Raw genomic sequence first — 26,411 nt, 5'->3', positions numbered from 1 at the left:
CATAAATTAAGGAGAGAGTAGTTTAAGGATCTATAATTGTTTAACAAACACATAATTGTCAAATGCGATTTTTTTTTTTAAGTTGATTGACGGAATACTAACCAAAAGGACAAAGCATTGGTAGGGGTGGAACTTGGGTGGGCCCAACCCAAGTCAGATCTGACCCAACACCCGAGATTTTGCTCTAGCTTGATCAAGTTCAACCCAGGCCCATTTGAAAAAATACAATATCATTTCCCATTATATATACATGTATATATGTATAAAATATGTATATATGCATTTATCAAAGAAACTTATCTGCATTTTACTTTTAAGTTGGGATTTAAAATCCAAGTAAGAGATAATTGTATAAAAATACAATTATAAAATCTTTTAAACCCAGCCAACCTGTTCGTGCCCAGCTCAACCTAGCTGGGACTTGAGCCCAACCCAAATTGTGTTAGGTTAAGTTTAGGTTTAGTTTGAGTTGATAAAGTCAGGTTGGGCCAGGCCCAAGTCCGATTTTATATCTTAGGGCTGAATTGACCCTCAATCTGACCCAATTTGCTCAAGTTGCAACCCTTAAGTATTGGAATGCGAAAGTTCAGGGGATATTTATTGTAAATGAAAGTTCATGAAGCTAAGGCTCAGTTTAGACTTTGGTTTGAGTATAAATACAAATATGTACAGTACAAATGCATACAAAATAATATGAAATACGAGGTTTTGCACTTTACATATTTGCATTTATGCTCCCTCCAAAGTGAGCCCAAGTATCATTACCCCAAATTATGGATGGTAACCTGTAATTTACCCTTTTACAAAAAAAAAAAAATCTGTAATTTACCCCTCCAAAAAAGTAAAGGTATAAGAGGCCTCGTCATTGCATGTGACATCCCTTTATTTTCCAGTCCTTTCTCCGCACTCCATTCACTGGTCCCCTTCATCTTTCTTCTTGCATGGGTAACATAATACATATTTGAGGAGAAGTAAGGATACACACGATGCAGAATTCTGAATTCCAGCCCCCCTATTATTAGTCCTCTCCCCTCTTATAAACTACATCCTGCCCGTAAATTTGGCATCAATTCACGGTCAGGATGCATTCCCTCTGTACTTTGAGGCTATAAAATTCTGATATGGGCTGATTGGTCATTTTCCCCATATTTGATTTTTCTTCTGCATGCCAGATTGACACCACTCATGCACATCTCAGCGTGCATCGGAAACATCTCCCGTACTTGTCAAGAGAGAGATGTTTCTCAATACATCGTTGGGATGGGTTGTAGGGCTTTGATGTGAATTCTCATAAATGAGATGGTATTGCAGCCCAAATCTAAGTTATTAGGGAAATTGTCTAAAACTTACCATCAGTTTTTAAGAATTCTCTTAAACTCCCATAACTTTTCAAAACATCCAAAACACCCCATGTCAGTGGGATAACAATAACTTGATTAACGACCTTGCTAATTTACTATTTTACCCTTTCTTATGTTTGACCCATTTTACAATATCCCAAATGATAAAAGTTTTCAAAAAAATCAAACAAAAATTATCCATTGCACCCAACTAATATTGCAAGAAATTTTCAAAAAATATTTCAGAGAATTAGATAAAAGATTACAAAAATATTTTTGCATAAATTTGCAAAGCCTCGCTGGGGATTTACATTCTATATTCAAGTTGCAAAAATTTACAATACATATTTACATAAGCTTCTGATCATAATCTCCGTTCCTTCACAACTTCAAATGAGATACAGGAGTAAGTGAAGCAAGAAGGGTTAAACTATGTTGGGCATTAGCATCTGCTGTGTTGATATCTGCATGCCTGTCCAAAACCTTTCAAAATCATCAACGTAAGAAGTACGCAGTAGTTACGCTCATGGACTGTCAAAGCCTTTTGGAACCACCTCTCTAGTTTTTCGATTCTTCAGTGAATTGGCGGTTGTCATCAGATGGGATTAGAAATGGAAATAGGTTATTTGTCATTTGCTTTTTCTCAAATGAAGAAGATGGTAGACTGGTAGAGTGGTATTGGGCTTCTCCAATTTTCCGCTTTCTTTATGTTCACTGGGTCCGATGGAATCAGCTTAGCTTATTGGTTGTGGCTTGTGATTTTGGATTTCATTTTCGTTTTATCGCGTAAAAATTCTGTTCATTTTAGCGAGAGAAGATATAGGAGCATAAATTGCAACCTCCAGCATATACCCTGGTAGATATTCAATACCTTTTTACAAAGGGCTCAACTCACACGAGCAGATTCAATTTAAGAGCCAAGTGGGAAATGAAGAATTAGAGAATAAGAAGGGATGAAATGTTGTGGTCCCAACCACCGCTGAATGAGTCTACTTACGGCAAGAAATCAATGTGTCTCATCTGGCTTCATCTGCGACTTCACAACCTCAAACGATGTAGAATCGAGTCCTTAAAATTTATATTGGCAAATCTTAATGACTTCAAGGAGTAAGCAAGAATATCCATTCCATGAGCCCACAACGTCTTGTTTGCTTTTCCTTTGGGTACAATCTCCTCAATGGCCACTTTGAACTCCCCTCTCTTTCCCTGTTCCCCTTCAGCAGTCCCTCTTTCACTTCCCTGGCCAAGACCAACAGCTCTCTGAGCAAAGTCACCGTTGAGGTGCGGCCACAGACAGAGATGTGAAGCCAAAGTGCCAGGATCCAGTTGTTCTCGGGTAGAGTGTAGAAGCTCACAAAAAAGATGAAAAAAATGCACCTCTTTAATGTTGCGTATCGTATGGTCGCCAGTGGTGGGTAACTTGAGAGGAGATAGTTGGTGCGGCGTCTACTTTTTGAAGATCAATGTGCGAAGAGAAAGAGAGAGACTTGCGACGACCGGAAGATCTGAGAAAGAGAGATAGATCGACACAGAAAGAGATTTCAGGAGAATCTAATCCTAAAAGACCCTTTTTCCCTAACTCGTTAGGGGTAGTTTGGTATTATCAACGCTGGTGTGGACAGTTATATCGATGAATATTAAGGTAAAAGGTGAGTTTTAGAAAATAAAAACTTATTGACATGAAGAGTTTTGGATGTTTTGAGAAGTTAGTTGATTTTAAGAAAATTATTAAGAAGTCATGTGAGTTTTAGATAATTTTCCAATTTTAAAATAAATGAAATTATGAAAAGGGAAAATTCCCGATAGGTATCTTGTACTTTAGGATGAATACCAATTTAGTACATGGACTTTAAATGCGACAATCTAGCACCTAAACTTTCAAAATGCAACAATCTAGTACCTATCGTTAATGGACCGTCAATTATGTATATCACGTGGCCTCATGTGCGATTTAAGACTTTTAAAAATGTCAAAATTATCCTTAAAAATATTGTTCATCATCTTCTTCCTCAAGAAAACCTTTTTTGCATAAAATGATTGACAGTCCTCTAAACTCCTTTGTCATTTTAGTCTCCTGACATAGCTGATTTCTTAACCTCCTCCCGACATGCCTACCTTGATTGCCAACCCTTCTCTTTGCCAATGCCAATCCATCTCAAGTGTGTTGCCTACCTTGATTCATATCACAGTAAAGTGCCTCCTTGGTTTAGTGGGCCCCAACGACTTCAACTCTAAGTCAAGGACTGAACATGTCACCAGAGCCTATTCCAATCTCCCCTCCATCACCACTATTATCACAGTTCACAGGTGACCCCATTTCCATAGATGAGTGAACAAAACAATAAGTGAATGAACGAGAGGACATGAGATGAAACCAACTTGATAAGTTGATGAAGCAGAACCGACTTGGTTTTTGAACTCCTAAAATACCCACTCTCCCACCATTAACACCACCTGAGATGAAGAAGGTAATCATAGTCAGAGAAGAAATGAACGCTGGTATCGAAATTGCATTCGGAACTCCCCCATTATCTCCACTTCCGCACAACACCAAAGATCAAATGGTTTATTTGATTTTGATCGATTGCTAGCTAATTGTTAATGTTTTAAACTTTAGTTAGGTGCAATGTTCGTTTGTAATTGCATTTAAAAAATTCAGGTTGGGATTGATTCATTGATTTTTTTTTTGTTAGATTGATTGAATCAATGGTTTTGGTTGATTTTTAACATATTCCGGTTTTGGAGTATGTTCAAACCGGTTGATGCCCAGGTCTTGGTTAACATATTCTCTCTCATGTTTCAGCTACTCTGATCCAGCATTGTAAATCTGCCACCGGCAATGATGTTGATGAAGATGGAGAGTGCAACAAGGTCATTGGCGCTTATGCTGGTTTGAACTCCTCCAAGAGTGAAATCAGGAACTTAGCTTCGATTTCTAGTAGCCTATTGCCTGCATTCAAAGTTGAGATGACACGAAGATGGAGGTTGCACATTTTCTCTTCACTTGTTTTTTAAAGCCAAGGTTCATATTCTGGCCAAGTTTCCAAAGTCTCAAATCTTCGTCATGGCTCTCGATATATCTTAGATTCTCAGCTCTCTTTCTTCCGTTCGAACATTTGTTTCCAAGTTTGAATCCCTTACCTTGCCTCTCAATCTGCTCATGTGAGTCATGTCAAGAGTCTCAAGACCCAAGTAAAAGAAAAATAAACTTGTTCTATTTTTTCTCTTATTATTTACTTTATCCAGTTCCTAACAAACTTTAGATGGATGAATTAAAGATCAATCAACGAATGGTTAATAAAGAAAATTAGATGACATTTGAAGGGTATTTGTGTCTTTTCACATAGATTGTTGTATTTTAAAAGTTTGGGTACTGGATTGTCGCATTTCAGGGGACTAAGTTGGCACTCGACATAAAATACAGGGTAACTATCAGTAATTTTCCCTTATAAAAAATAGAGTAAATTACAAATACCCCTGCCCTATACTTTGACCGTGAAACAAAAATCCCAAACCTTCCGTTAAATTCCGCCGTAACAATATTTTTAATCCCCGTATTACCTTTATAATAACTATTCAAATAATTGAAAGAAAAATACTATTCATCTTCCCAACCTCACGATACACGAACAACAACGACAGTAACTATTGCAGCGGCAGCGGATTTCCGTTTAAGTCCTCCACCCACTGCACTTCTTTCCTGTTGTTGAAAACTAGTCAATTCAAATCCATTCCTCTTCTCCACTCCGAGAATATGCCATGTCCCTTCACATCCACCGTCGTATATGGCTGTAACTTCGTTCCATCATAGCTTCTGTATGTCTGATAATCTGCCAAACCCCCAATACCATCTAAATCCTTCGTTGGAAATACTGACACACAACCCATGTTCAGGTCATTCCTCTTGACAACTGGCACTGGTTGCTTCCATACCCTGCAGGATGGTGCTGAATAATCACCGAATGTTGCTGGATATTTTGCCAAAAACATAGCAAAATCTGATTGCGACGAAAACCCAGTCTGTATTCTGCTCCCATCCCAGAAACCATGACTCCTCGCTGGAAAATCTTCCAATCCAGAATAATTGCTATGATCAAGCTTTATTGAAACTGCAGCTCCATCAACCGCATGATTGGAAGTAGACTTCAAGTTGAATGAACTGCTGCCTAGTTTGGACGATGCCCCATTTTCATTGTTCTCTGGAGAACTTGAATTTCGCTTTGAAGCAGGAGTTGGATGGCTCAGTATCTCCGAGAATATTCCATGTCCCACAACAGGGAAGCAGGAACGAACGTTGTGGGTGGATGCTCTCTGGATGAACGTTGTGGGTGGATGTTCACCACAGCAGGGAAGAAGTGCGTGGGGATGAAGTGACTAGTTCAACCTAGAAAACCCAGAAGCAGAAGCAGGAATGGCGGTAGCTATTGCAGCTATTGATCTGTAATTTTGGAGCAGTTAGTACGGGGTTGGCATCGGACCCAACTCAAGCGGCCTCCGGTGTTGATGTTCACCCAGAAATCTTGTTTTGGTGTGCCTAGTCCGATTTCTCTCCATCTGCAAAGAAAACAAACAGAGGAAATTGGAAAGAAGAAATGAGAGGAGAGAAAGAAGAGATATATGGGGAGAGAGAGAGGGAAGGCTTCAATGGAAGTCTATCGTCGCTGCTGTTCGTACATCATGAGATCGGAGAAGATAAACAGTATTTTCTTTCCAGTTGTTAGAATAGTTATTACAAGAATAGTATAGAAATTAAAAAATATTATAATAATGGACTTCAACGGAAAGCTCACAGACCCCTAGTACAGAGGTATTTGTAATTTACCCTAAAAATATAATAGACAATTTGAATACTTTTACCCATAATATAACCCCGCATCTTTAAGGTTTGATTGGCCCGTGCTGAGCACGGCCCCCCTCCGCTAGTCAACCCCTAATTATTATATTTGTATTTTAGTTCGTTTCAATTTCTTCCCTCCCATTTTCATGAGTCATGACCCACTCCCTCGCTCTCTGTTCCTACTGTGCATTAAAAACCGGCAAAACTAGCGGAGGGAATACCAACCCAACCCACAACAACGAGTATTCAGAAGAGGAATCAGCGAGGATTTCTGATCTGTTTCGTAGCTCTTCTCCTCCATTTTTAGCTTCAATGGAATTCAATCGAACTTTGCATCTGATTTTGGACAAAAAATCCGATTTCTCATTCATTGTAGATCAAGAAATGAATATGCATTTGATTATCTCTCTTCGCATTTATGATTATAAATCACAGGCATTGCGAGTCTCATTTCAGTTTGGTCTTCATCGAACCAGATTCTGATGATTCAGCAGAGATCGAGTGCTGTTTGAGCTCAAGCTAGAAGAGCCTTCATTTCAACTTTCTATCGATCTATAATGCAACAGAGCAAGATTAGGTCGCGTATCTCGAGAAATAAATATGTATTCGATTACTTCTCTCCGCATTTATGATTATAAATCACAGGCATTGCGATTTGCGAGCCTCATTTCAGTTTGGTCTTCGTCGAATCAGATTCTGATTCAGCAGAGATCGAGCTCTGTTTAAGCTTAAGCTAGAAGAGCCTTCATTTCAACCTTCTTTCATTAATCTGCAATGCAACAGAGCAAGATTAGGTCGCGTTTCGGCAGAATTCAGTTCATTGCTTTTTAAAGGATCGAGTAGGGATTTTGTTTATTAGCTTTTATTCGGCGATGGATAGGGCGAGATCAAAGAGTCCAGTGTATGATAGGCAGAGGAGTGTCGCAAACGCGTCGGGGGGGCCGGCATCTCCCATGCTGTCCCCCTTGCATCACCATGCTCGGTTGGGAGCGGCCAGCCTGTCGACCTCCAGGAGGACGCAGAACTATGCAGCCAAAGCCGCTGCTCAGAGGCTTGCGCAGGTTATGGCACATCAATCAAAAGACAAGGAGGAGGACGACGACCTCTCTCTTGAATATAATTCTTTGGGTGCCACAGGGGGCATTGGTCTTGCACCCGGACGGCCAATGAGATCTCGTTCTACCGCGGTAATTGGCTTACCAATGATATCACTCACTGTTTCTTTCTTCTTATTAGACTATTTCATTGGACTGCTGTGTTATTCAGGAAGCATGGCTATGGCCGCCTGAAACAGTACAATAACAGAACATAAAATTGAAGCTTAAACAACTAGAATTACATGCTAGACGCATTAACACACTATGGGAGACCAGGCATTGTTGCTTGAGAATTGATGTTGACAACATATATCGACTCACTTCTGAAGGATTTGTAACTGTGAATATGGAATTGTTGAAATGCATTTACAATTGAAACCTCATTTTCTTACAGTGAGAAATGAGAATGGTGGGCATTACTTACATGGTAGCGGTGGCCACATTTCTTACTGTTGGTTGTGGCTTGCGACCCAGGAAACGGAATTAAGAAATCATTAACTGTTTATTGATATTTCTGTTTTGTGGCATTTCAAGATTATAAATTGTTGAAACTGCAGTTGTTCTGTTGTTTGAAGTGGCTAAGAATTTTTTTTACCAAAAAAAAGTTGCTAAGAAATAAGTCTTACTGGAAATTTTGTATTTTTTTTTTTTCTATTAGTTAGGTCGTAACGCTCCCGAACAGCCTCCATTTGATCGTTATACATCAGCTGGTCGATCATCTCTGGCACTCAACTCTGTAGAACAACCTTCATTTGCACGTTCTTCGTCATCAGCTGCTCGGCCATCTTTACCGTTCACTCCCGCAGAACAGCCTCGTTCTACATCAGTTGATCGATCATCTCTGGCACTCAACCATGTAGAACAACCTTCATTTGCACGTTCTTCGTCAGCTGCTCGGCCATCTTTATCCTTCACTCCCGCAGAACAGCCTCCATCTGATCGTTCTACGTCAGCTTGTCGTTCATCTTTAGTGCTCAACTCTGTAGAACAACCTTCATCTGCACTTTCTACGTCAGCTGGCCGGTCGTCTTTACCATTCAATTCTGTAGAACAGTCTCCATCTCCACATTCTACCTCATCTGTCCGGTCACCTTTACCTTTAAGTCCTGTAGAACAGCCTCTATCTGCTCGTTCTTCTCCAACTGGACGACTATCTCTAGCAATCAAGACGGTTGGCAAGATACCTTCTAGTGTTCCAATATCATTAAAGCCACTTTCTTCCATGCCTCCATCAGAGACTCCTAACCGAAGGGATAAAAGGTATCACTTAGTTTCAAGCTTGAACTTCATTCTGATGAATTCTGTATGATTTGTTTTTTGGGCTAGAATCAGCAAGTTTATTTTCAACCACCATTTGGATGTTATATTATATTTGTTCTTTTTTTTTTTGGTTCTCAAGCATATCTGCAAATTTCATTCCGTAATAGTGCGAGCAGAATATTTAAACAAACCAAATCACGTGAAACACCTTTAATAGTCTAATGCTGCGTTTGGCATTCTTATTTTAAGGATTTATCTCCTTTTAGCATTGAAAACTCAGTGTTCATAAGTTCATAAGAGTATTTTAACTGCAAAAAGAATAAGTCAATAAGGAATGTCAAATGCAGCCCAAATCATATTCTTATCGCAACCATTTGGGATCAGTTACAAAAATCCTGCTCAGTTCCACTCTAATCTAGGGCGATAAATTTGCACCGCAGCTTACAATTGCACCATGGTAAGTGGAGGCTTGGTCCATCTGATCACTGGTAACCCATGTATGATTAATATACGGAAAATATTATAAAGTATATGTTAGGTTGCCATTATGAATAGAGTGCATAAATGGTTGCCATAAAGCCAGCAACTCATTGTGTGAGACTTCTTATAAGTACACACTAGGATACTGAGCTAGATATTTTAATTCACAATCAGGTAGAGGTTATCAAATTTCCAAATTGGGTTTTTGAACCTCTTAAAAGGCATTTTTTATCTGATCTTATTTTTGTAATATGCAGATTGTCAGTAGATACAGGGAACATGAGCATACGAGAAACTGGAATTCATCGTTCCACTTCAGCTCTTCAAGATGAGGTATTTATATAAAGACGTAAACTTTATGCTTAGGGGCACAATGTTCTGAAAATTGTAATTGTATCGTAAGTTGTAGAGAAAACTGAATAGAATTGAGTAAATAATCGTATGTAAATGGTAAAATTATTTATATTTTTTTCTCAAAATGATTATTTATGTTTTACAAATTTATTAAGAAATTAAATATAATATACTAAAATAGGGGTGGCCACTAGACCTGCTCATGGGTCGGGTAGCCCGATGGCCCGGCCTGGCCCGACTCGCACCCGGTTGGGCTCGATCATGTTATTAGGTCCGTGGGCCCGACCTTGGGCCTAACACAGTAAGCCCGACTGTGTTTCGGGCCAGGCTCGGGATTTGTTAAAAAAGCCCGACCCGAGCTCGGCCCGACCCGACTTAGCACTATATATTTTATAAAATATATAATATGTATTTTATATATTATATAAAATATATAAATAATATAATATTTATTAAAATATATATTTATAATTTAATATATATATATATTTTATTATTTTCTTTATAATTTCTCTCTCTCTCTCTCTCTCTCTCTCTCTCTATTCAGTCGCTTCAGTAGTAGTAATAATAACAATATGGGCTAAATTTTGGGCTTGGGCCTAGGCCCGGGCTTTGGGCTTTTTATGAGGGCCGGGCTTGGGCCCAAGTTGTCGGCCCGATGGTCGGGCCGGGCTCGGACTCGGGCCTTAGAAAAATCTGTTAATATAGAGTAAAAGCTCGGCCTGAGTTCGGCCCGGCCCGGCCCATGAACAGGTCTAGTGGCCACGAGCCAAGATTTTCACAAGCTATTTGAGCTCGGATTGTGAAAAGCTTGATTTGGCTCAGTCTAAACCGAGCTTTGAGCCAAGCTCGAGCCTAATATATAGGCTTGTTTGCTAATTGAGCCAAGCTCGAGTCCAATAAAGCTCGGGAGACCAATTGAGATTTTACATATATATATATATATATATATATATATGTATGTATGTATGTATATATGTATACATAGATACATACATACATATATAATATTATACATATAAAAATAATAAATATAAAAATATTATATATAATATTTTTGTAGAGAAGTAGAGTAATATCTAATGCTGTTATTTTATTTATTGTGGTCCCCACTATTGCTGTTAGTTAGTTCTTTTTATATTTGTTGTTAGGCTGCTGTTAGCAATGTTGTTAGGCTATTGTTAGCAATGTTAGTTTATTAGTTATTTGCTTATGTAAGCAGTAGGGGCTTTAATGTAATTGCTATCTTATTTTTGATGTTATTATAAATAGATGAGTGGGGCGGCAACTAAGGCCTATCACTCCTTTCTTTCATCTTTCTCTTCTCTCTTCTTTCTTCTTCTTCTTCTTCTTCTTCTTCTTCTTCTTCTTCTTCTTCTTCTCTTCTCTAGTATTTTTTATTCTTAATCTGCATCAAGAATTGGACTAATTACAGTATGGATTTGTGTACTTGGTATTAGAGAAAGATTTAGGGCTTCTCATGAGTGTCTAATCTAGCCAACCACATGAGAATTGCCTAGGGCTGGAAGTTTAGAAAGAACTGTTCATCGACTGATTCTTGGAGGTTACTAGAAGGTTTTAGCACTTGTGCAAAGGCTTGGAAAGTGTTTTTGGTAATTAGGAAGAATTAGAGAAGGTTAAAAGGATCAAGGTTAGGGTTCAGGCCAAGATTGGAGGTGGCGATCAGAGTTTTTCGGGTAGGTTTTTATCTTTTCTTGAGACCGACATCAGTCAAAGATAGGTTGGACTTATCTAGAAGGAGCGACTGAGCTTCCCTTATTTTCTTAGAGTTTTTCTAGGGTTTGTTCTTAACCCTACGACCAGACTTGACTGTGAAACTATTTGGAAGGTGCGACTGAGAATTGTTTTTTGTTCTCACAAAGATTTCTCCAAGTTTTCCTTAACCCTACAATCAGACCTAATCTTTATCACTTTTTGGGTGATCCCTAAATTTGTTTCAGCATTCCAGATTGTTTTCTAAGTGAATTCTAGACTTGTTTCAGCTTCCAAACCTGTTTTTTGGGGAATCCCTTTGCTGAGAACTAGTTTGTCTTGATAAACCTATTACAGAAATGGCAGGAGCTGAGTTTAAGACTCAAGGGGAAGGGGTTTTGGGGGCTGAAAACGTAGGAGAAAATAATTTTTAGATCACTACTATTAAATTTGATGGTCATAACTACTTGGAATGGGCTCAGTCAGCCATGATGGCGATTGGGGGCAGAGGGAGGTTAGGTTATGTGAATGGAGATGTAAAAACACCAGCCAAGGTAGACACTTCATATGCCAAATGGGTTCAAGAGAACTATTTGGTCATGACTTGGTTGTGTAACTCTATGCAACCTCATATTAGCCACAATTATTTGTGGGTAAAAATAACTAAGGAAATTTGGGAAGTGATGAAGGAAACCTACTATCAGTCTCTCAATGTTGCTAGGGCCTAGGAACTGAAATGTGAAGTAAATAATCTCAAACAAGGGGAGAAGCCGGTTTTAGTTTACTTTTCCACTTTGAAATCCTTATGGCATGAATCATCTAGAAACTATTGAATGGGAAAGTCAGGAGGATGCACAAACCTATAAAAAACAAGTTGAGACCAATAGGGTTTTTGAATTCCTAGCTGGTCTGAATTCAGAGTATGATATTGTGAAACATCGCAAGGGAGAGTGTGACCTTATCTCAGGCCTATTCTTTAGTGCATGGTGAGGAAAGTAGGATTAATGTTATGTTGCAGTTTTAGCCTATGGAATCAGCCCTGACAACCGTAAAACCGAAATTTGGGGGTGACAAGGAAAGGGACACAAAGAAGGAGGATAAGAATGACCTAGTTTGTGACCACTGTAAGAAGCCAAAGCACACCAAGGACACTTGTTGGAAATTATATCCTCATTTAATGCCGACAAAGATCAGAAATAAAAGGGGGAATGCCAATGTGGCTATTACTACTAATGGTGCCTCCTTTTCCAACATAAGAGCCACAACCCTAAACAATTTATTTGTTGTCTGGGCTGCTCTGACTCAATCAGAAAGTGAACTTGGTACTTTAGCTCTGTTATCTTAGTCACCAATTACTTCTGCTACTCCTACTTCGGCATTTGCTCATTCAGGTATACGGGCATCAGCATATCATGTTTCAGGCCCAAGTAATAATGGACCTTGTTGGGTCATAGATTCAGGTGCATCTAACCATATAACGGGCTTGCCTTCTTTGTTTACTACTTATTTCTTATCCTCTAGCAGAGAGAGTATCCATTATTGATGGATCTCTTGTTCCCATCTCTAGAAAGGGAAACATGAGATTATCGGATGCCATCTCCTTATCCTTAGTTTTGCATATTCCTAAACTTAGTACTAACCTATTGTTAGTAAGTAGCATCACTAAAAATCAAAATTGTTCAGTGACTTTTTTCTTTGATCGATGTGTTTTTCTGGATCTGGAGACAAGGAAGGTGATTGGGATTGGCCGCGAGACGAATGGAATCTAACTGATTGGAGGGTCTTTACATAGGGAAAATAAAGAAGTTGGATGGTCTTTTGTTTCTTAGTTTGTGAGTCAGATTATGCTTTGGCATAATTGGTTGGGTTATTTGTCTTTTAAGTCTTTAAGGAGTTTGTTTGAGTTAGTCCAGATGTCTAGTTTAAAATGTGAAAGTTATGGACTTGCAAAACATTATAGAACAACCTATTCTTTGAGCAATAAAATAAGTACTATTCCTTTTGAAATTGTGCATATTAATGTTTGGGGACCATATCATGTCACTACTAGGGGGGTACTGATACTTTCTATTGTTTGTTGATGACTACATTCGTTTTTCATGGATTTATCTTGTGCACTCTCGAGATGAGGTCCCTACTCTGACTCGAAACTTCCACCAAATGGTCTTAATCCAGTTCGAAGTCAAAATCAAGGTTTTTAGATCAGATAATGCCCAAGAATATTTTGCAAAACCCTTGATCTCATACTTCCTTAACCATGGGGTTATTCATCAGAGCACTTGTCCCCCCACACCTCAGCAAAATGGAGTTGTTGAGAGAAAGAATAGGCATATATTGGAGGTATCTAGAAGCATTATGCCAAACTCCAATGTTCCTATACGTTTATGGGGGGATGCTATCCATACAGCTGTGTACCTCATCAATAGGGTTCCTTCTCAGGTCTTAGACATGAAAATTCCATTCAGCCTCTTATATCCCGATAAAGACTTGTTCACTATTCCCCTTAAAACCTTTGGATGTACTTGTTTTGTTTAGATTCTTGGACCTCATTGTTCTACATTTGACCTTAAAGCTTCCAAATACATATTTCTTGGGTATGCACAAAATCAAAAGGGCTATTGCTACTATGAACCTAGTTCTGGGAAACAGTTTGTTTCTATGGATGTGACTTTCTTTGAGGACGTTCCCTACTATCATAGAGTTTCTTCTGAGGGGGAGAGTAGTAAGATGGGTTTACCCACATCATAAATTCCTTTACCTTAGTAATCCAGGCCAGCTCTAGCTTCCTCAGCGGCTCCAGATCTAGGTACCAAAGCTCCCTCACATCCCACTACAGATGAGATACCTCTCATCATTGATCCTAATGAGATGCCTCCCATTACTGAGCCTTCACCTCTTTTGGATGATCTTGATCTTCCAATTTCTATCCGAAAAGGGAAACACCGTTGCACTTCATCTACAACATATTGCATTTCTCAGTATCTGACTTATGACCATTTGTCTCCATCCTATAAGTCCTTTTTGGCATCTATGTCTACCACTCCCATTCCTAGAACAGTGCAAGAAGCCTTGTCAATACCATAGTGGAAGGATGCCATGAAGGTAGAAATGGATGCTCTTCTCAAAAATAATACATGAGAATTGGTTGATTAGCTAAAAGGGAAGAAACTGATTGGGTGTAGATGGGTGTTTACAGTAAAACATAATGCTGATGGTTCTATTGAGAGGTATAAGGCCAGATTAGTTGCAAAAGGGTTTACACGGACTTATGGCATAGACTACTTGGAGACTTTTGCAGCGATATCCAAGATGAACACTATCAGAGTGTTATTATCGATTGCAGCAAATTTCTCATGGCCATTGTTACAAATGGATGTTAAAAATGCCTTCCTCAATGATGATCTGCAAGAGGAGGTATACATGGATTTACCTCCCGGATTCTATAGTATAGAAGCAGGGAAGAAGGTTTGCCAATTGAATAAAGCCTTATATGGACTGAAACAGTCACCAAGATAATGGTTTGACAGGTTTAGACTAGCTGTTGGAAAATTCATCTATGCCCAAGCCCAATCAGATCGCACTCTTTTCATTAAGAAGACAGGCTCCTCCTTGACTCTACTTGTTGTGTATGTGGACGATATTGTGGTGACAAGGATTTATACCCATGAGATTGACTCTCTTAAACAACTGCTTCACAAAGAATTTATAGTCAAAGACTTGGGAGAACTACATTATTTATTGGGCATTGAAGTAGCTCAGTCCAAACATGGAATTTTTGTCTCTCAAAGGAAGTATGTTCTTGATCTTCAGGAGGAAACTGGAAAGCTAGGTGTTAAACCAACTTGAAGGTGGGGAGCCCCTTGAAGGCAAGGCTATGTTTTAGAGGTTGGTAGGGAAATTGATTTATCTATGCCTCACCTGACTAAACATTTCTTATGCAGTCAATGTAGTTAGCGAGTACATGATTCTCCCACAACCACTCATCTTATTGTAGTTGAGAGGATCCTTGCTTACCTGAAGAGATGTTTAGGCAGAGCCATACTCTTCAAAAATAATGGTCACATGAAGATAGAAGTCTACACAAATGCTGATTGGGCGGGTGTGTTGATGACAGGAGGTATACTTCTGGGTATTGTGCCTTTGTCGGAGGCAACCTTGTCTCTTGGAGGAGTAAGAAACAAAATGTTGTTGCATGTTATGGTGCTGAAGTAGAATACCGATCTATGGCACATGGTGTGGCTGAAGTATTATGGTTGAGGTCCTTGTTTGAGGAACTGGGAATTGCTTTTGAGAAACCCTTGATGCTATATTGTGATAATCGGGCTGCTATTAACATTGCCCACAATCCAGTACAACATGACAAAACTAAACATATTGAAGTGGATCAATACTTTATTAGAGAGAGAGTTGCCTCTCAAGAAGTGTGTCTTCTATATATTGCCTCCGATATGTAGCTTGCTGATCTCTTCACCAAGGTAGTTACAAAAGTTAAGTTGGAAACAAATTTATGCAAACTGGGAATGATAAATATCTATTCCCATCTTGAGGGGGAGTGTAGAGATGTAGAGCAATAGCTAGTGCTGTTATTTTATTTATTGTGGTCCCTACTACTGCGGTTAGTTAGTTCTTTTTATATTTGTCGTTAGGCTACTGTTAGTAATGTTGTTAGGCTGCTGGTAGCAATGTTAGTTTATTAGTTATTTGCTTATGTAAGCAACATGGGCTTTAATGTAATTGCCATCTTATTTTTTATGTTATTATAAATAGATGAGTGCGGCCACAGCTAAAGGCCTATCACTCCTTTCTCTCATCTTTCTCTTCTCTTCTCTAGTATTTTTTTTTTCTTCTTAATCTACATCAAGAATTGGACTGATTACAGTCTGAATTTGTCTACTATTTTTATTATATATATATAACAATAACTAATTTTTATAAGTCAAATACAAAATACTTTTTTTATATGTATATTTTTTTTATAAAACATTTGGCTCAGTCAAGCTTGAGCCAAGCTCAAACTTACGAGTTTTTGACTCGAGCCAAATTGAAGCTCAAGCCTCTAGCTCGAATCGAGCTCGAGATTGAGCCTGATAGTTTATTGGCGAACCGAGCTCGAATAGCAAATATTTGGCTCGACTCGACTCGAATCCACCCCTAGTCTTAAATAAAATAAATAAATCATTTTTTTAGTAAGGGTTTTGAAACAAGACTCCCATAAAACTAAATATAAGCATAAATGTTAACGAAGTAGAGAACTAATTCTTAATTGAATTTATTATAATCATAGTAGTTGTAAATTTGACTTGTATAAGTCCAAAAATAAAGTAGAAAAAGAAAGAAAGATGGATGAATATGAAGAGAGAAGAAGAAGAAGAAGCCAAGAAAGGAAGAGAAGGGAAGAAAGAAGAGAGTCAACCGAACCTCTCTCCTATCCTCTATAATGATCTTTTATTATTTCTAATTGTAATGTAAATACAATTACATGAATTCCCTTAGTAGGGTGGCCAACACTAAAAACAATAAGAATAAAAGAACGAAGAAGCATGACTAAGGCCCACTAATCACAAATGGGTTGTGAGCTATGCTAATTGCAGCTTGGTTATCACAGGCTTCATAGTACAACATCAAGGGCTTATCATATGAATGCCTTTATAACTGACTTGGGTATAGGCTGAAAGGAATAGAGGCTACGAAGGAATAATATGAGGGTGATGACAAGTTATGAGAAAGGTGTTTGGAGATACGGTGTACTGTACATTTTTTCTTGCCTTTTCTTATGCTATAGGTAAGTCTAGGTTTGGAAGGGAAGGTGTTGAAGCAGGTGGTAAAGGATTTGTCCTCTCTTTAGGAGTTAAGAGTGCTTGAGGCTTAACTATAGATAGGGAACAACTTGTTCATGCCTTATCCTTTGCCTTTGGTACCACTTTCAAACAATAGGATGAGTAGTGAAAATTGGAGGGGGAAGAGGAGGAGGAGGAGGAGGAGAAGAAGCAAGAATGGGATGATTGGGACATGAAGAAGACTGTCAATAGGACAGAAGAAGCTACAGATGTTGGTTGGCCGGAGATGGCAGAGGCAGTGGTGAAGCATACAACTCAATAGAATGCTCTCCCTTAGGGGAATGACCATAAAAAAGAAGTGACGTAGCAAATGTGACATCTATAGAAACAAAATGGGTGCCAGTAGTGAGATCAAAACAACAATAACCATTTTGTGCCATTGTGTGGAGGCAGACCTTAAGAAAATACACTTTCGAGCCTTGGGTTCAAATTATGTCTCTGAGAGCTGGGAATATAGACATAACAAGTGCAACCAAAAATACACAGGAATAGGAAATGCATCACCCTTAGGGAACTGAACAACAAAGTGGGATTTGAACCCCAAGACTTGAGAAGACATGCAATTAATAAGATAAGTAGTTGTCATGACTATGTCACCCCAAAATCTCATTGGAACATGGGGGCAAAAAGGATACTGCTCCATTTTGATGCGGGAGTACGATGCACAACTCCAAATCTCTAATGTTGTTTGATTGGAACAACAACACTAAATCTCTAGAGTTGTTTGGGATTTGAACCCCAAAGACATGCAGTTTTTCTCAGCCACACCATTTTGTACTGGAGTACAGTGCACAACCCCAAATCTCTAAAATATGAATTAAGGTCCTTCTCAAAATATTCTCTAGTGTTGTTTGATTGGAACATTTTGATGCGGGTATTGAACTAAGGAAGCACAAATTCATGGAATTTCTTCGCAAGCTTAGGTACTTCAGCACGAGATAACATAAGGTAAAGTTAGGTATAACAAGAAAAGTCATCAATAAACAAAACAATGTATTTATAACCACCCATGCAAGGTAAATGGTATAGCCCCTGCACATTAGAGTGAACAATATGAAAATGAACCGTAAATCTTTTATTGCTTGTAGGATAAGAATTACTACAATGCTTTGACAACTCACATGACTCATAATGTAGACTTGACAACTTAGTCTCTTTAATCAAAGCTAGAAACAAAAAGACTTAATGAAGAAAAAGAAAAATGACCCAAACAATAATGACATAACATAATACGATTGACTGACTCTGACACATTTGAACCAAAAGCTGATCTCTAAGGTGATACTTGACTTTGTTCAAGCATATCCGTCAGGTATATCTCATTCGCTTCATGGGCACTCTCAATCACCTTCCAAGATTTCATGTCTTGAAAAACACAGTAAGAAGGCAAAAATGTTACACATTTTTGTCAAATTATTAATTGAAAGCAAGTTAGTGTTACGCTTAGGAATATGAAGAACTGAAGATAAGGTGAGAGTATTTGAGGCTTTGATGTTTTCCTTGCCAACGATAGGAGCAAGAGAGATCTTGTCTCGGCTAAATAAAAGCTGCTAAGTAGAAAATAAATGAGACACACTAGTTATATGGTTAAAGGCACCTGAATCAATTATCCAAGGGATCTTACGATTACTTAAGATAGAAGCATGATTCACAGTGGCACAAATACTTGAATGAGCATAAGCAGAAGAGGAACCATTTCATGAGGAAGTAGTAGTAGATTCTAAGTGATTGATGAGTTAACCATACTTCTCATACTTTGCTCTTGAGTTGCAAACTGTTCCCCCACTAATTTCTCATCATTGAACCTTTCCTAACTTCAAAAGAGGTGGCTACATTGGCATTGCCACCTTTCCCACTCCCATTCTTCTTACCATTATTATTGTTCTTGAATCTATGAGGTATAAGCTTTGGATGTAGCTTCCAGTAGGTATCCTTCATGTGCTTAGGTTTTTTGCAATACTCACACACTACATCTTTCTTCTTAGTGGTAGCCCTTGGTTTTATTCCAACATCGACAAAGTGATTAGTTGAGACTTCTACAATCTGTACATGTATCCTACTTTCCTTACTACTAACCATGGCTTAAGCTTGGGATAAGGTCACTTCATCCTTCCTTTGCTAGAATGTTTTGTTTGACAATATCATACTTAGGGTTGAGTCTATTAAGAATCTCAAAAACTCGATTCTTCTCCACTAACTTCCTACGAGTCTCAACATCCTTAGTACATCCCCACACAACAGTCTCCATTAGGTTAATCTCTTGCTAGAGAGATTTCAGCATAGAGAAGTAAACAACTAGAGGCTTCTCTCCTTGTTTTAGATTATTCACATCATTCTTTAGCTTGTAAGCCCTAGCAACATTCAACTTCTGGGAATAAGTCTCTATGACACTATGATATCTCGCACCTCCTTTGTAGTATCCATCCACAAATATAGATAATGTTGGATGATATGAGGTTGCATGGAATTTACTAACCCTCCTACAATTATATAGTTTTCTTGCATCCACCTCCATTTTCTTCTACTACAGACATGGATCTTAATTGATTGAATCATAAGATTTATGAATCAAATCATAAGATTTTTAGAGAAAAGGATTCAAACATAAGATTCAAGTTGAAACCCTTGGGATTTATGATTCAAATCGTGAATTGTACTGTTAAGATTTTGACAATATTGAGGGTGACATAAAAAACGTAAATTTATAATTGTTTCCTATTGTAAAATGGTCAATAGACGATATAAATTGAGATTCTTTGCTATCTTTTGCATCTACTTGTTTTGTGTTAAAAGTATAAATTATAGTTCTAGAAGATAGGTTGTTATTGTTGTGGTATAATTCTTATATGTTCACATTGCAGATTGATATGCTACAGGAAGAAAATGAGAGTATACTTGAAAAGGTACAGCTCCAGCACATATCTTTCTTCATTTGCTAAGTTAAAAATTCCAAACTTTGTTTCACGTGTATCACACTATGTCATTTTAGAAATGATATAATGCTTAAGAGTAGAGCAAACCAGTTTGGTATCCCATCTGTTACCGGTTATAGATCTCAATTAACATAAGGTAGTACCAACAGGTTTAATAGCAAATCATAGCTTTCCAGTTGAGCAACTTATGTTTCTGCTATTTCTTCCAAAAAAAAAAAACATATGTTTCTGTTGTTGCATTACACTTGATTTTAAAATATGCCACTTGCAGCTCCGACTTGCAATGGAAAGGTATGAGGAAGCAGAGGCTAGAGCTAGACTGCTTGAGAAACAGGTAACATTTTTCATTGCTCAATCAACTGAAAGGCTTAGAATCCATAAAATAAAAAAAGACATGAAGTGCTGATGAAGCCATATAGATACATAATGTCTACTTATTATGTGTATTTATTAAATACGAGGACTATGTCCAATTTGTCCATTAGCATTTTGACCTTATTTCTTATTCTACTACAACATATGCTTTTCTCCTCTAGGTCTGCACCCAACTTTAAAGTATCTTTTCGTAACGAGGAACATTTTTTAATAAAAAAAACTAAAGGGGTACAATAGACACACCTTTTAGATGGAGGCAAGGGTACAAAATAGAATCAAAAGAGGTGAATGAATAATATAATAAAAGCACAAAAAAAGGTGGGTAGAAGAATGAAACTCACCACCCAAAGGAGCATATCCCCATCATAACTCATCCTTCCCAATACCATCCTTGGCTAGCAAATTTGCTAAGGAGAATGCTAATCTCAGGATCTCTTTTTGATAATAAAAGAATAAAATGAAAATTTATTCATCATAAAAGAGAAATATTACAAAACATAATCTATAGGTGATGAGATATCACCCAAAAGAGAAATAAAACAACATATAAAAAAAAAACATGCAAAAAACATCATCAGTTCCCCACTATTAGCTTTCCTCATAAAATGATTTGGTGCCCTACTCCCCCAAGAGTCTTTTTTTTTTGTGTGTGTGCGTGTGGGCCTGCTTGGGGAAAATATACACATGTTATTGCATCCAAAGGAGGAATATTGGCAGATTATACATTTCTCATCATGTCTGCATCTTGTGCCTCTAGGATGGAGAGTGAGTTGAGCACCTCATTCTTCATTGCCCAGAAACAAGAAGGATTTGGCATAATTTTCTTATTCTAGTTGGTTTCAGTTGGGTGACCCCTGAGCATATTATTGACTTCATCTAGCAGTGGCATGGAAGACACCTTGACAGGAGAAGGAAAACTTATTGGCATACTGTGGTTCATGTGGGGTGTGTGGAGGAGAGAAATAAACACATATTTGATAATAAGGCTAGATCCTATGAAGATCTGATTACCCATCACTCACATGTGCAATTCTTGGGTTTCAACCTCTACTGATTTTTTACTTGTCCTTGAGAAATCTTTGAAGCAACCTATTTGGGATTTTATCCTCTTCCCCAAAGACCCTAGTCTTCCCTTGGGTTCTCCTAGTGAGAGAAGAGATGGGGATGAGATAAAATTTTGATGGGAGCTCCTTGGGTAACACAGTGAAGCAGGCATAGGTGGTGCAATTTGGGGGAAGGACAAAGTTGAAAGAGTGTGAGAGGAAGAGAGAAAAAGAAGGGAAGGAAGAAGAAGAAAGGTTACGGGGGAAGAGGGTGTGTTATTGCTCACACCTAAAACATTTCATTTTATATTGACAATATTTACATTTATGTTCCTATATGGGCACCCAAAATACAAATAAAATAAAATGACAACAATGCCCCCAAGCCAAATACATATTCTCAACATTCCCCCTCAAGCTAAGCATAGACATTTATCATACCCAACTTGCTTAGATTTCTGTAAAATAAAATCAACAATTTGGTCTTTTGACTTTTCTCTTATGAAGTGTTTGTCAACCTCATTATGCTTTGTGTGATCAATGATCATGTTGAACAGGGTTATGGGCAATGTTTATAACAACTTGATTATCACAATATAGTCCCACTGGGGCTTTAGCTTGGATCTCAATCTCTAATAACAAGCTCTTCAACCATAGCAATTCTGGTACACCCTGAGCTATGGTTCCATATTCAGCTTCAGCACTAGATCGGGCAACAAGGTGGATCTTCTATCATCCACAATGCCTGACCAATCAGCATTGGTATAAGCCTTGACCTTGAGATGTCCTTGGTTGGAGTACAACATTCCTTCTGGACACCCCTTTAGGTTGGCAAGAGTCCTGTTGACAGCCTGCATATGTAAAGTTCTGGGACTGTGCATATACTGACTCACCATGCTTACAACATAGGATATATTAGGTCAAGTTAGGTGTAGGTAAAGAAGCCGATCAACAAGTCTCTGATAAACACCATTGTCTAGAAGAATATTTCCATCATCAACACTTAGCTCATGATTGGAGTCAATAGGAGTTTCAATTGGTTTGCACCCTGGTTTACCAACCTCGTGAAGGAGATCAAGGACATACTTCCTCTATGAAATGAATATCCCTCCTTTTGGCCTTGCCACTTCGATTCTAAGAAAGTACTTGAGATTCCCAAGATATTTGATAGGCTGATTATTCAAGGGGATTCAAAAATAGTTGTGGGTTGGCTGAAAAGGGGGGAAGAAGTAATTAGGAGATATGCAAACCAAATGGCTGATGGTTTAACTAATCAAGGAATTCTGAGACAATCCATGTTCTAGGTTGTTTTGTAGATAGTGGGATAGTTTTTCCTTGGGCTTCTTGTTTTTGCCCACAACTTCTTGTTGTATATGTTCCTTTTAATCTAATGAATCAATTCTTGTGTTGCTGATTAAAAAAAAAAAAGATCTTTGATCTCAAATCAAGAAATGAGTTTAGTTGGTTTATCCCAAAGTGATCATCTCAGTGATAACAATATCATCAATATACATTATCAATAAAGTTACTAGGCCATTAACCCTTCTTGTGAACAAAGTATGGTATGCCTATGATTGTGTGAACCTAATTTTAAGAACAACTTTCTTGGATTTATCAAACCAAGATCTAGGTGATTGTTTAAGCCCATAAAGAGATTTTTTTAGATGGCAAACCTTCCCCTCACTGTTAGAGAAGCTTACCCTGGGGGTAGATCCATATATACACATCCTCTTGAAGTTCTCTATTTAGGAAAACCTTCTACACATCCATATGGTATAGAGATCATTAATAATGAGTAGCAAGAGTTGATAATGTAAAGAAACAGAGAGGGATGGGAGAGAAGATTGGTTCTGAAAGCAGAAAGGGATGTCTCAGATTGGGGTATTATGTTGTGTGGATTAAAGAAAAAAATATTGGTAAGTTCAGGAGTTACAATCTTCCCCTTTGACAGAAGACATGCCATCCTGGTAGTCGAAGGAAAAACAATAGATTTTGATAGCTTCGAGACTGAGTTGGGAGTTATCTGGGTGCGAAGGTTGTCTGTTTCATGCAATGGCAAGAAGCTCCACAACGGGTTCTTTATTATCAGGTTGTTTGGGCTTCCTTTCAATCTTTGGGAGACGACAAGATTGGAGAAGGTTGCGAAGGCGATTGGAGGTGTCTTCATCGCTTGTGACATCTCAAAGCTCTGCTTTGCATCGGTTATGGTTGCTGGAGTGAAGCTGGAGGAAGTTCCTCGAGCACTTGAAGTTTTCTTGAATGGGATTTGGACGAATGTGTGGGTTGCGACGGAACACGAAGTGGCGCTATGGGGGGAAGGTTGAGAAGTGGACCGGAAGATGAAGCTGACGTGGCTGGACAGAGATCACATGGAAGCAAAGAATTGGAAGAAGGTTTGTTGGCAGAAGTTTCCATCTTGGACGAAAAAAGGTCAGGGATGAAAAGGGATTTTAACTGCTTTTTGGAAAAAGCAAATAATTTATTTGGCCTTGGAGGGGTGGAGAGTATGCTCGAGATGTGAAAGGTTATAGAAAATTTGAATCCAATTGTTAGAGTAGATCCAAATGGCTTAGGAGATAAAGGTTGATGAAGAGAGCGGGTTGGGTATCAGGGGCATTGGCTCCGAACTAGGTGGAACTCAGAGGGAGATTAGCAACTCATCGGATTTTCCCAACAAATTTGCTTATAAAGGGGATGCTCGAGAGGTAAGGGTTTTAAAAACATTGAGCTCAACAGCACTCTCTCGACTGTAGTTCAGGGACCATGCCTGAATGATTCCTCTCACTCTTTAGGCAGGTCGGGAGATGATCAAATCTTCAAGGCTACCGTACGCAAGGGCAAGAAGGAAAACCGCTTCAGGAATAGGATTGTTGGTTTGAGACGGTCCTTAGGGCCCATCAAGCCAATGCTGAAAAGAAACAGAGCAACAAAGAGGATTGCGGTGGAGGCTAGAAAAGGAAAGGAAAAAAGGTGGATTTGTTTAATAGATAGGTTTGGCAGAAGTGGAAAAAAAGAGGATTTTACGTGGCCCCAAAAAGTTGCTTGAAAACGATACATCTATTGGGTTTGACAATGATGGTTAGACGTACCATGGTTTGTAGGGAGTCTGATGGGAGTTGTGTTTCCCCAGATTTAAGGGGATTAACCAAGACACTACTTGAGTGTAGCGGTGATTCGGGAAGTCTTGTTTTGCTACAATTGGATAGCATGATTTCCTTTGAATTAGGGAGGATGGAAGGGGGTGGAAAAGACTCCGGAAATAATAGGATGGAAGGGGGTGTTGAGATGGAAACTGAGGGCGAGGTTGTGGGAAAGGAAATCTCTTGCGGTGATGAGTTCATTGGAGGACAGGTAGAAAGGTAAGTCGAAAAAGGTTTGGATGGAGAAGGTTGCATTATGAAGAGGTTGAGGTTGAAAGGATGTGTGTAGATTTGGGTCGAAGGGTTAACCATGAAGAGGAGGAAGAGCAGCATAATGGGATAATCAACAAGAAGCTGTGCAATTCGAGATCTCACGACATTGTTCATGTGACAAAGATCTTTTCAAGGCTAAAAATTGGCCTGGCAGGGACAAGACCTACAAAAAAAATTTAAATGGGTATATAGAATAAAAAGATGGAGAGGCAAAGGAACTTCTGCCATTGACCATAGGGGGTGACTGCGTCAGTTCAGGCACTGGATTATCCGGTCCAGATACCTTTATGTTGGAGAAACATCAAGAAGTCAAGAGGAGTGGTTAGCAGTGAAGCTACAGAATCTTGTCGACAGAGAAGTTACGATCGGGAAAAGCTTGGGACTATTGTTCTTGGGTGGTGAAGGATCTGCTAGGAAAGCATTTGAGGAATTTGAAAGAAGAAAAAAGGAAGAGAAAGATAAAAACAAAGCTCAGTCGCACGTAGAAGGGAATGGGATGAGGATTTCTCAAACTAAGAAGATGAATTCACTGATGAAGATTGATGCAGGCTTTAGGCCCTTTTCTTTGGTTTTGTTATGGGTCTATGTTTGTTGGGTGAATGTGCATCGATTATGGTTGTAAGTTGTGATTGTATTGGCTTTTTGGGGATGACTTTCTTGCTTATGGTATCACCTTCTGCCATACTTCTTTTTTCTTTTTAATGAATTTTCTTTTTAACCTTAAAAAAAATGTATAGTGACGACTCCCTGCCCTAGGTAGTTTTGTGGAGAGCTGTCTTTTGATTTTTACATCATCGCATGTACCTCTTTTTACATAAATACATACAAGTTTTTTCTCCAAAAAAATGCTAATCTCAGGATCCATTATAACTAGATATTCTCCCTTGAAGCCAGAGGCCTTGTCTCCCTAACAATATGGTTAAGTATTCAGAGACCACCTTATATAACTACTTCTTAGTTTCTTAGCATAACTTCACCTTTAGTCTCTTTGAAGCATAAGGAAAATATCAACCCAAATCCCATAGTAAGACAGGGGTCTTGGCTTTAATTGAATATTTTAAGTCAATCAGGTTGGAGTAGACAGTAATAGTACCCTCTCTCTTTTTCAATGAAAATAGGAAATTTTATTAAAGAGGAAAAGCATTCCTGCAAACATCAGTACAAAGCCATAGGTACATAACGAGAAGAGGTTAATCGTACAAATAAATAAATCAACCTGCTAGCTCAACTTAGTTGATATACACCGAAAGAGTCATTTATGCTAGTGGGTTGACAAAACAAAAAAAATTAAACCCCGAAAAGGCCTTATGAGTGCTTGCCCTCATGAATATGGTTCTTTCCATTCTTCCTATTACTGCCTCCATCTGTGAGTTCCTTGCATTCAAAACTATTTCATTCCGCCCTTTCCACAACAACCATTAGATGACAAGTGGCACCAAGTTCTACAAGATAGCCCCTTTCTTACTAACGACCTTGCACCTCCAAGCTAAAATGAGAGATTCCACATCTATGGGCAAAAATCAATGTTCAGAGAATTGGGGTGGGCATAAAACTGGAGAAGGGGGTCAGAGGTTCAACCGAGGTTGAACAATGATGATGTGGCATATACATATATATATTATAGGTCATATAAATACTATATAATATATTTTATAAATTTTAATATACTTAAATATGGTGTACGGATGGCAAGTTCCTTATTTAATACAAATAACCAGGGCTCAAGTCT

General features: G+C 38.5%; 1 protein-coding gene and 1 long non-coding RNA gene across 4 annotated transcripts in view; both read left to right on the top strand.

Annotated features, from left to right (window-relative positions):
* The first annotated feature begins 6,450 nt into the window (after positions 1-6,450).
* Positions 6,451-26,411, top strand: part of LOC148867342 (coiled-coil domain-containing protein SCD2-like) — a 187,342-nt gene continuing 167,381 nt past the window's right edge. For all 3 annotated transcript variants that reach the window (XM_088976731.1, XM_088976730.1, XM_088976729.1), the window contains exons 1-5: positions 6,451-7,364; positions 7,933-8,534; positions 9,272-9,347; positions 19,780-19,821; positions 20,123-20,185. In XM_088976731.1, coding sequence (XP_088832857.1) covers positions 7,050-7,364; positions 7,933-8,534; positions 9,272-9,347; positions 19,780-19,821; positions 20,123-20,185 — 1,098 coding nt within the window. In that variant the 5' untranslated portion in view covers positions 6,451-7,049. The remainder of the gene's footprint in view (positions 7,365-7,932; positions 8,535-9,271; positions 9,348-19,779; positions 19,822-20,122; positions 20,186-26,411) is intronic.
* Positions 23,782-24,867, top strand: LOC148867343 (uncharacterized). The gene is made up of 2 exons (XR_016109648.1): positions 23,782-23,974; positions 24,062-24,867. It is a non-coding gene; the product is annotated as an uncharacterized LOC148867343 (long non-coding RNA).

Source organism: Nelumbo lutea, chromosome 3 (genome assembly GCF_056320005.1).
Source record: "Nelumbo lutea isolate HS-2025 chromosome 3, American lotus-T2T, whole genome shotgun sequence".
In the NCBI taxonomy this organism is placed as follows: domain Eukaryota; kingdom Viridiplantae; phylum Streptophyta; class Magnoliopsida; order Proteales; family Nelumbonaceae; genus Nelumbo; species Nelumbo lutea.
Note: the sequence above shows the minus strand (reverse complement) of the source record. Positions and strands in the feature narration are given on the sequence as shown.